Source organism: Sitophilus oryzae, unplaced genomic scaffold (assembly GCF_002938485.1).
Source record: "Sitophilus oryzae breed Bouriz unplaced genomic scaffold, Soryzae_2.0 scaffold_811_pilon_pilon, whole genome shotgun sequence".
NCBI classification, from domain to species: Eukaryota; Metazoa; Arthropoda; class Insecta; order Coleoptera; family Curculionidae; genus Sitophilus; species Sitophilus oryzae.
Genome location: NW_022147430.1, coordinates 1,456,253 through 1,468,496, shown reverse-complemented (window position 1 = coordinate 1,468,496; position 12,244 = coordinate 1,456,253). Strand labels below are relative to the sequence as shown.

At 31.0% G+C, this 12,244-nt stretch overlaps 1 protein-coding gene across 2 annotated transcripts in view; it reads right to left on the bottom strand.

Moving 5' to 3' along the window:
* The window catches only part of LOC115889174 (protein pellino-like), a 217,256-nt gene extending 206,976 nt beyond the window's left edge, over positions 1 to 10,280 (bottom strand). Inside the window, exon 1 of one of the 2 annotated variants that reach the window (XM_030909130.1) lies at positions 9,769 to 10,280. In XM_030909130.1, coding sequence (XP_030764990.1) covers positions 9,769 to 9,905 — 137 coding nt within the window. In that variant the 5' untranslated portion in view covers positions 9,906 to 10,280. Of the gene's footprint in view, positions 1 to 7,030; positions 7,420 to 9,768 lie in introns of those variants that run through there. The other variant, XM_030909131.1, reaches the window with a different exon arrangement.
* Positions 10,281 to 12,244: the final 1,964 nt, after the last annotated feature.

Genomic DNA, 12,244 nt, shown 5'->3' with positions numbered 1-12,244 from the left:
CAAAATATATATTTAATAAAAAAAAATCTTATGTTAACAAAAACTGAAAAATTAACTTATAATTTACTAGTACTTAGTGTAATAACCCTTATTCTTAATTACTTTCAGACATCGCTTAGGCATGGATCCCAGAAGATTTTCAATTATAGAAAAATCGATATTTTTTCAAGACTCTTCCAAAGCTGCAAATAATTCTTCCTTATTTTTGTAGAATTTGGTCCTAATGTGTTGATCCAAAATTTCCCATAAATTTTCTGTTGGATTCAGGTCTGGGGATTGCGATGGCCATTTGAGAACAGTCACCATTTCATCTTCCAAAAACCTTTTAACCAATTGTGAGGCATGTTTCTTTCGGGTCGTTATCATGTTGGAAGTATTGTACAATTTGCATTTTTTCCTCCAAATAAGGCACTAAAAGGTTTTGTAAAATGTCTCTGTAGCCAACCGATCCATTATGCCCTCAATTTTATGGAGAGGCCCCATCCCATACCCAGAAAAACAGCCCCATACCATGATTGAGCCCCCACCATGTTTTAGAGTGTATTTGGTAGCAATCGTGTGTTGGGAGGTCTTCTTACATGTTGAATTCCATCTGATGACACCAAATTAACCTTTGATTCATCACTAAAACAAATTTTTTTCCATTGTGCCACAGTCCAGTTTTGATGTTCCTTGGCAAATGCTAATCGGGTCTTCAAATTTTTTTTTTGATAGCAGTGGTTTCTTGGCGGCTCTTCGGGAAAACAACTTCTGGTTAACTAATTTACGTCGGATCGTCCTTGTACTCACTGGTGGATAGCCCATTTCTTCAAGTTTTGCTTTTATCTTCGTTGACAGCAAAAATGGATCTTGTGAAGAAATTCGTTTTATAGCTTTTATCACATTGGGACTAACTTTTTTAGGTCGTCCTGGTTTTCTTTTTATAGAGACACCTTCTCTCTCATTATATCTCTTTAAAATATAATGTACCGCTGATTTTCCAAGGCGTAATTGCTTAGCGATTTCCGATTGCTTCAAACCATCCTTAAAAGCATTCACTACTCGCAACTTAAGATCGGCAGACAAGTTAATTCCACGTGGCATGATATATCACAAGAGCTCAAATGTTTTTAAATCGCAATTGTTCATAAAAGCAGAACAAATGAAACTAACGATTTTTAAAAATATTTGGCTCATTTACTGTTGTCCAAGACAAAAAAGCAATATTTGCCAATTCTTATTTATAAATGATAAGACTAACAGAAGAATGTATATTTGTTTGTAGTATTTTGGTGAGAATGTATTAAACTTTTAACATACAAAGGTACATAAAATAATTTTGATATTTAACACCTCAAATCTGCTTTTCTTCGCAATTATTGGTATTGGTTTATCCACTTTTGGCCAATACTGTACAATATACAGTCCATCTGCTGGATCTGTGTCTATGAAAGGAATGCGGACAAAAAACATTTAAATAATGTCAAGAAAAATGGCGCATCCGCCAGAAATTAAAAATGTGTTACTGGTTGCCTGCACAACCGCAACGTATCCGCCAGAAATTAAAAGACTTTTTCAGGCGCCATCTTTTAGTCAAGTCGAGAAGTAAGGGAATCAGACAATAGAATTGTCTGGTATGAAGAAGTACGCTTTCCGAGAATTGGGGAAATTTCGAGAAGCAGTCAATAGAGTATAAGCCGGAGCCATCGACAACTGAGACAGTTTTTGAAATTTGAATATACCGCGTGGAAATTGAAAATCGGACAATTTGGTGAAGGAATCTTATAAATAGTTAGTTTGTTGTGTGTTATAAGTTAGTAATTGTGTATAAAGTGAGAAAATAAATTCGTTAAGTATTTTATCGTGAGTTTAAATTAGTGGACGTTAATTACGGTTCGTAACGAAAATTTGACTTGAAATACCAAGTGTGTGGTATCAAATTATTCGTAAAAAAATGCCTTTGAGATATGATTAAAAATGCGATTTGAGCATTTTCTAAGTGGCCAGGACACGACACTAAAAACATTTGACGATCAAATCTATTTTTCCAAGGCTCCTTGATTAATAATTAGTGTTTTTAACATAGCCATGGCACTCTAGATTGAATTTTAAAAGACGATTTTTTATTAAGCGAGAATGTAAAAAGTTGACATATATGGTATGTCATTCTATTCAGAATGTCATTTTCTATCGAATAAATTTAAAAAATGCCGACAATGCCATTTAAAAATCAAAAGTTGTAGTCATTTCCGGTGAAAAAGGAAGTGACCAAAAACAATTGAATACGTCAATCAATCCTAATTTATGTCATATACTAATGTACCAAATCTCGTTTTTTTATCTGAGAAAATAAAAAAGTTATAGAGGTGAGTCACTTTTAAGTAGAGGTTCTGTCCAATGAACTTATTTTTATTCCAAAAATACGTAGTAGTTCTATGTCCACAGAATATTGGGTATACCCTGTATATTATTAGACATTTTTTTTCTATATAATAACTATGACTTGGCGTTGACAAGTAAGTATCCTAATTATAAAAGAATAATCTACCATTTCGATTACAAAGTAAATCTAAACAGTGCACTTAAGAATAAAACGAGGAATAAAGTATTTTAATTAGTAGAATAGCGGGTGCGTCTGAAAAGTGGCTCAACCATATAACTTTTTTATTTTTTGAGGTAAAAAATCGAGATTTGGTATGTTAGTATATGACATAAATTAGGATTGATTGGTGTATTCAATTGTTTTTTTCCACTTCCTGTTTCACCGGAAATGACTACAACTTTTAATTTTTAAATGACACCCTCGGTATTTTTATACTTTATTCGATAGAAAACGACATTCTGAATAAAATGACATATCATATGTCAACTTTTGACATTCTCACTTAATAAAAAATTGTATTTTAAAATTCAATCTAGAGTGCTATGGCTATGTTAAAAACACTAATTCTTCATCAAGGAGCCTTGGAAAAATAGATTTGATCGTCTAATATTTTTAGTGTCTTGCCCTGGCCAGTTAGAAAATTCTCAAATCGTATTTTTAATCATATCTCAATTTTTTCAAATGGAACGAAGGTGGCTCATTAGCATATTTGGAAAAAGCATTTTTTTACGAATAATTTGATACCACACACTTGTTACTTCAAGTCAAATTTGCGTTACGAACCGCAAATTATAATTTCAAATAAACCATATGCGAAAATGTCAAAAGTTGACATATGATATGTCATTTTATTCAGAGTGACATTTTCTATCGCATAAAGTAAAAAAATACAGGGGGTGCCATTTAAAAATCAAAAGTAAAAATTGAATATGTCAATCAATCCTAATTTATGTCATATACTAACATACCAAATCCCGTTTTTTTAACAAAAAAAAATAAAAAAGTTATAGGGGTGAGCCACTTTTGAGACGCACCCGGTATAATGTTGCCGTGCAATGTCATTGAAAGCGCGTTTCTAGCTTTGAGCATACATAAATAATGATACTCAAACGTTTGATGGGAAGCAACAAAAAATCAGTATCGATCTAGCGAAAGGACATAAATGAAATCCAGGTGCTCCCCTTTCTGACCCGAATCCATCTATTCTTGAACCGGCAAAGTTAAACTTCCTCTACTCTGATACTTTTGTTGCTAGATAGTGCCAATAAAACTTATTTTTAGATTGATATTTACGTAGGTATATTGCATACGGTTGAAAAGTGAACCTAACGATGTTGAAATTGCAAATACCTCATTTCGGATTCCCAAATATTCATACTTAAATATGGGGTTATGTAGATTCATACTAAATACAGGGTGTTTCAAAAATCATGTGCTTGCATTGTTTCGTAGATACAGGGTGTTAAGTTATTAATATTTTTTCGATTTATTAGGTATAATTTTCTTCCAAGTACTTTTAGCGTTTCGAATGAAATTTTGAGGGTAAAAGTTTATTAATTGTATTAAAAGTTATAAGTTACCAATGGAATATTTGTTTCTAAAAAAAGGATGTACACCACTGACTTTTTTTTCTCTTGTTAGCGAAATAGTGTAAGCAGTTTAATTCCGATTAAAAAATTTGCCTTGAACCAAGTGTAATAGCAACCTTTAAAAAAAATTAATATCATTAACTTGCGAAAGTTTTAAATAAGTACTCATAGATTCCTCGTCAAAAAAGATATGAAAAAAAGTTCCTATAAACATGGGTATGGAAATGCATAGTTTTAGAGTTACAGGATGTTAAAACTTTTTAAAATTAGGTTTTTTGTAATTATCTTAAATACCATTATTTTTTATTTGAAATTGTTGTAGGTTGGACTAATAGTAATAATGTTTAATAATAAATAAGGTAAAATATATAATTTATTAATTTTATTTTTATTTTAATTTTATTAATATGGTGATTAATAAAATTGCGTTTATCTCATCAAGGAGGCCGAATTCCACAAAACATCAAGAGATAACTCTTAATTGGCATTAAACGGCCTACACAATTTTGATATCAAAAGAAAAAAGTCAGTGGCGCACATGTTTTTTTTTGAAAAATATTCCTGTGATAACCCACATGCACGTCCCTGATAAATTTATCAACACTTTCTAGCATTAAAATATGTTGCAGCGTTTATAGTAACTTCTACCCTCAAAATTTCATTTTTTTTTTAAGTACTTGGAAGAAAATTATAGCTACGAAAACAAAGCAGAATCGGACCTATGTTGATATGAAAAATAAATCTTATTCTTTTTTATTATTTATTCATATTGTAGAATCTCCACTCCCATGTATTGCTGATTCAGCTTTGATAGATACAAACACGTAAAGGTGCGTATTCATTATCTGAACGAACGAACGAACGAATGAAAGTGCGGTATATTTGGACGGGGACCGAACGCATGCGGCCGTTCGTTCGTTCGTTCGCTCGACCATCCGTTTCGAGTCGGTACATCAAAGGCGTTCGCCAACAAATGCCCCCGGTCTTCTCGTGCGGTCCTATCGTGCGGTCCCCGTCCATACCACTAGCGAACATTCGTTCGTTCGTTCGTTCGTGCGGATAATGAATACGCACCTTAAGATAAACAGATAGATATATTATAATCAAGAGAAAAATAAAGAATATGTTGTTAAGGGGGTGAAACTATTCCTCAAATATTAAAATATTTTTTATTTAAAAACCGGTGAGTTTTTCCGAAAAACTCTTAACACGTATATTTTATTTTGTTGTTTTACATATTTTAAGATTTTTTATAAATTTATACAGGATGTTTCATAAAATATGACAACTGAGTAATCACGATTCTGCTTAAACTGCTTGACGTTTAAAGCTGATTTGTGGCAAACGGATTGATTGTGGGGTGTAGAGAGGTTCGATAAAGAGGGGTTTCTCGAATCTCAAATTCCAAGAGGGTGAAAACGCCCCTCAAATATTACAATATTTGTTATTTAAAAAACGGTAAGTCTTTCGGGAAAAGGCTTGGACCAGCATAATTTATTTGTTTTTTTTACATATTTTGAAATTTTTTAAAAAATCGTACAGATTGTTCCAAAAAGTTGGGTAATTTCTTAACCACGATTCTGCTTAAAATGCTTGACGTAAAAAGCTTATTTTTGGCAAACGGATTTTTCGAAAGTCATATTCCAACGAGATGAAACTACCCCTCAAATATTACCAAGTTATAGTATAATAATATCGCCATATTGTTTTTTCTCATGCTGACATAAATGTGAGAAAATTTTATCCAGTTTGTATGTTAATGGCAATTCTTGCTTTGCTTTATCATCACCATTACATATGATTAATTCGACGCGAACGAAGTCACTGGTACACGCTAGTAATTAATAATAATGTAGAATATTAATTTAATTAATATCCTACATATTCTACATCTTCTACATATTTTTTGTTCGGTAATTTCTAATAAACAATTGATTGTTTAAAAATCTCAAGTTTCAGTTCAAACTTGTGAGTTTTAATCATCTGCTGATGATGCTAACATGGTTAGCGAAACGCGCGTCCAGTGTAAAAGTAAAAGTGTTTTGGTGTATTGTGATGATTTAGTGTTTTATATTGCTGTTGTAACACCAAAAGTTCCAACCTACAACTGTAATAATGTATATTTTATGTAAACTATATCATTTTTAAAATACAAACAAAAAATCTGAGCAATAATTTTGTATTCCATGAATTTTACAACACATTTATTAATCCGTAATATCTACTTAGTATGACGTCATAAATCTCGCCTCAAGGCTGTTCTCCTATAGAAGGCTGTATACACTGATTGGCTACCTATTTTAGACTATGAAAACGGTAAAGAGAAATTATATTTATTTTATCAAGTTCTAGGTATCAGCCCTGAAAATATTGAAACTAAGACACATATTGACTCACCCTGTATATCAAAACATTTAACCCAAAGGGAAATACGAAACTGTTGATCATTTTTTCAATTCTTACTTTATTTTGAATTGTAAAAATGAGTTGAATTGTAATATTTTATGAGCTACCGACCCAAGCCTATTAGTTTTTCACCCCTTTTAATTTTTTATGCTACTTTTGATTTTTAAAATCGATTTATTTGTTAATTTGAAGTTTTTTATTTGATGTAGGTAGACAAACGATATAAACCAAAAGCCTATCCCAAAAACCATATTTAGCTTTTCATTTAACCAATTTACACCAAAACAACAAAGATTACAATATATTTAGTTGTAGAAAATACGATTAAATAAAATAAAATTATAAGCATTTGTTTTTTAGATTGAACAAGTATCAACGTGATACATATGTATCTAATTCAAAATAAAAAAGGAATGTATGAAAAAAACATGAATATAAACGAGGTAAGTAGCAATAAACAATACCTTTATGAATATTCCATTCATCCTTTGTCACATTCCTTTGCATTTCTGAATTAAAATTGCAAAAATAAAGAACAGAGTACATGAAAATAATGTTGAGTACATAAAACCGATTAATATCGCAGTTCAACACTTTATCGTTTGAATTCTGAATTCCAAATGTATTGTGTTGTGGCGAAAAAAAAACATAAGGAGAAAAAACAAGTACCAACCTTTTAACCATATCAGAAGCCGTTTTAAACAGTTTGGAAACGACTTTTGGAAATCCTACGAACTGAAACAATTGAACCACTAATCCCTCACTAGATTCCTGGAAGAAATTCTATCGAAAGTCATCAGTTGTTTACTGAAATAATGCATAGTTGGAGTACACTCGCACTTAAAACTAAACACTACTCCTTTTTCAGTTAAGCGTGCACTTAATGACCTGAAGCAATCAATATCCAATTCGGCCGATCGAACTGCAGTTTATAAATTTACAAATCCGATTTCTTTGTCGCACGAGGATCAACACACTTCACAAAAACAGAACTTTAATGAACAATGGCGCATATGGCAATGGCGCCGATCTGTCAGATGGAAGCTAAGCGCTGTTGCCAACTGTGATAAATTTAATATTTTTCTTTCTTCCAACTTTCTGAATTTATATATTTCCCAGTTAAAATGCTTATACAACCAGCAAAAATCATGGTAATTCTGGGAAAAACCAACAACTTTTCTGTTCATTCCTTTTTCAGAGATTCATTTATAAAAATTTAAAGTGAGTGTACACGACACGTGAATATGTAGTTGCATAACTTATAGCGAAATGTACAGGGTCCCCCAAAAATGCGTCGGGTATCTGTTGTAGGTCCTATAAAAATAACTTAAAGTAGTAAATTTTTTTTAAGGACAGCGCAGGTGACAGCGCATCCTTAAGGACGTACTATAGGGGCCTATTTAAAAAAAAATATTTTAACTTCTACAGGGTGGTTCAAAAAAGTGTGAGAGGATCGAGATGATTTTTAAATGAAACACCCTGTATATTATTGCATTTTTGGCTTCAATCTTAATCACTTTACGTAGTTCTAAAATGTAATTAAATTTGTTTTTATAATCTCATAGCGATAAATAAATAAATGAAAAAAAATTTATCTCAAGAATTAAAAAAAATAATAAAAATATGTATAAGTTATGTCCTGAAATCAAAACTATCCTAGGTACTTGGTCTGCACTTACTTTATTATAAACATCGTAATCTTAAATCATATACGGTGTATTCAAAATTCTATGTCAAACTTTATAAATATAAAATACTTTTTCTTCGTTTTATTAAAATGGGACACATTGTATATTATTGTTTTGTTAGATGAAAAATTATTAAATAAACATTTTTTATATTTAAAGTATTTTTAAATTTTTAACGGTTTCGCAGATATTTGCGTATTATATTAGGTACATATACAGGGTGGCACCTCATTCGCCTCGGTTGATTATACGAAAACGGAAAGATGTAGAAACAAAATATTTTATGGGTATATGTGGGAAGACAATGTGCATAATTTAAAATTATTTTTAAATGTACAGGGTGTGTCAGAACTAAGATCCATACCAAAGTTATATTTTTTCTTATGGAACACCCGGTATTTAATTCATTTTTGGATTTTAGGACATAAAATAAGTTATTTATTATGAGGGTTTAATATGTTTACAAGCTTTGGTTTTTGAGATATTTAAAGATATTTAAATATGCATGCTATAATAAAAAAAAAGATTGTCAACACCCTGTACATTTCTTTCCAGAATTAATTCTTGTGCTGACTTTTAAACCAAAGAAATAAACTTTACTGAAAAATTGGATTGCTTCGTTTATTGTATACAGGGTACAGGGGTATCAAAAATTGCTGGTCTATTTCAAATATTTATTTTACATAAAAACTTTGTTATTGCAAATACAACACCCTGTATTTTTTAAATAAATCGAAGCAGATTTAAATGCTCTTTCAAACTATATTAGGATTTCCTATACCTATCTAACTCAGATTTTGAATAAAGGACAATTTTTCAATAAAATGGCAACCTATAGAGGGCTAGTGTTGTCATGGCAAGTTTCTAGTGACAGTTAGGAGCTATTTTCAAACTCAAAATTAGTTTATGGACTTATTTAAATTTACACCAGTTTACTTTTATTTAATTTACCTACAATAGTTTAATAAATAATATTTATTAAATATGTATTTATTATTCTATCAATTTTTGCCCATTTTCATAAAACCAAAAAAAAAGAGTATTTTATATTTATAAAGTTTGACATAGAATTTTGAACACACCGTATATGATTTAAGATTACGATTTATTGGTTAAAAAGAACAAAAAATATAGATAGCTGACAATTGTTACACTTATGTAAAATGAAAAAAAAAAAAAGATCGGTGAATTATTTTGATTACAAAAGTACCTAGTACTTCTATGTCTATGAAATATTAAGACACCCTGTATTGCCACGTTCCTGATTCATTGTTGCGCAATATTTCTAAATTTAAAATTTAGCAAAGAAAGTGATTTCTATATTCATTTTAATTAACAAATAACAAATAATATATACAAACACTAAATCTGAATATCATGTTGCACTTATTTATACAGTATGATCGAAAAAAACGGCGTCCAGTTGGCTGGGAAATGAACATTGATGACAATTACCATATAAATTGACATATAAAATGACAGCGATCTTCATTCCATAGCCATCGCTGACGCCGTTTTTTCTCGATCATACGGTATAAAGTCAAGATGATGTTAAAATTTACTAAGATAATATAATATAAGACAAATAAATTAGTTATTACAAAGGATCCTATAGGTATAAGGGTTGAAAGATAAGTATATGAATAATTTAATTTTGAAAACTACCCAGGACTATTTCTACACATCCTAAAATATAAAGAATAATATAAAAATCATATTTTACCTTTTACATTTTGTAATAATAACCTCCTTCATGATTTTTCGTCTTTTAGAACTGCGAAAAAACGGCGTCGAATGGCTCAGTTCAACCTCACCCATGATTAGGATTTTGGCACACACTTTAATTGGCTTTTTTGCCATTGTTTTAGTCCTACACACCAACGACAGACTGTAAAATCGGGCGTAGTTTCCATATCTGTTACGTAAACATTTAAAGGTCACTTATTTTTCATAGTTCCCTGGTAGAATAGCATTTTACACCACGTCGATTAAACCCATTGGTCGGGTATTTTAAACATAAATTAACGCATGCGGCTTGAAAAAATTTGAAAAATTCGAGGAAGACGAGAACTTTTATCCAATCCCTTATACAAAACTAAAGTATTTATAAAGTCGCGTCAAAGTATAAACAATAATATACAGAAATATGAATTAATATGAAATCATACATAAACACAGCAGACACTAACACATAAGGAGAAGAATACCGAGAAGAATGAAAACTTATTGCCTTCACCCGCCAACAGACTACCTATAAACTGGTTGAAATGAGTCACTAAAATTGTGAACTTTCGTGTGCTTTCGTTCTGAATAAAAACTACAGGTCTTAACTTGTGTTTTTGAAACTGTTTTGGAATACCGAGAAGTGCAATGTCCAATGCATGACCTATTATATCTATTTTAAAACTAATAAAATATTATATTTATTTTAAAAATGGTTTTCAATACAACTTATTAATTAGTTATAGCAAAATTTATTACGTTATAATCATACGTACTTATAAGTACGTATAAACAAAGAATATTAATTTGTTATTTTAAATTTATAATGAAAATATACCTAATAAAGTTTTATTCTTTTGCAAAAGTTAATGATTCGCCATGTTAAACAGTGGAGCTGAAATAAATAAATTATAGTTATTATTATTAGACAAAATAACATACAAATAATAAGTATTGTTAATATTTTAAAGATGTCAAATTATATGATAAGGAATAATATTTAAACTTATGCTAACTAATATAATCATATAAAAACTACCGGGTGCGTCTTAAAAGTGGCTCACCCCTATAACTTTTTAATTTTTTTCAGATACAAAACAACGAGATTTGGTATGTTAGCATATGACATGAATTAGGATTAATTGACGTATTCAATTGTTTTTGGTCAATTCCTGTTTCACCGAAAACGAGTACAAGTTTTGAATTTTAAATGACACCTTCGGTATTTTTTACTTCATTCGATAGAAAATGACACTCTGACTAGGATGACATTTTAAATTTCAATCTAGAGTGCCATATGGTTGTATTAAAACACTAATTTTTATTCCAGGAGCCTGGAGCCTTGGAAAAATAGATTTGGTCGTCTAATGTTTTTCGTGTCTTGTTCTGGTCGGTTAAAGATGCCCAAATCGCATGTTTAATCATATCTCAATTTTTTCAAAGTACGAGGGTGGCCCATTAGTATATTTGGAAAAAGCATTTTTTTAAGAATAACTTGGTACGAATATGAATACACTTGGTATTTTGAGTCAAATTATCTTTATGAACCACATATGATGTGCGCATGGTTACAATTTCAAATAAACCAATGAGAAAATGTCAAAAGTTAACCTATGATACGTCATTCTATTCAGAGTGTCATTTTGGGTAGAATAAAGTAAAAAATGTGTGTCATTTAAAAATACCAATACCATTTTTTTATGTGAAAAAGTGAAAAATTTGTAGGGGTGAGCCATTTTTAAGACGCACACGGTATATTGATATATATATATATATATATATATATATATATATATATATATATATATATATATATATATATATATATATATATATATATATATATATATATATATATATATACAACGTTTTTTCAGATGGAGCGGAGCGTCCCCGCGGACCGTCCGCCAGTTCCATAACTTTAACAGCGCTTTCAGATGGAGCGGAGCGTCCGCGCGTACCGTCCGCGAGTTCCATGAGTTTAAATGAACAATTTCACATGGGTCGCGTATGCTCCGTCCGGATGAGCTATCTTGAAAAAACATCCGCACGTACCGTCCACCAGTTCCATGAGTTTAAATGAACGATTTCACATGGGCCGCGTATGCTCCGTCCGGACGAGCCATTTTGAAAAACATCCGCGTGGACGCTCCGCTCCATCTGAAATCGGTGTAATATAGGTAGTCAAACGTAATTCAATATATTTTTAAAGTGAAACTCCTTTAAGCGGCCCATACATTATCAAACAAATTGCGCAACAAAGCGATGCGCAACGCTGCGTTGCACAACTGCATAACCCATACACTTGGTAAAATTTTGATCAAACTTTTTATTAAAAGTTGTGCATTGTTTGAGAAACAATCATGTCCTCAATTGCCATTGCGTCAATTATTATCGTATATACCCTAGCTGATAAGCTGATGTCGATGATACCAAAACACGAAAAAGAAAACAAAGAATTTGGATGAAAGAACTAA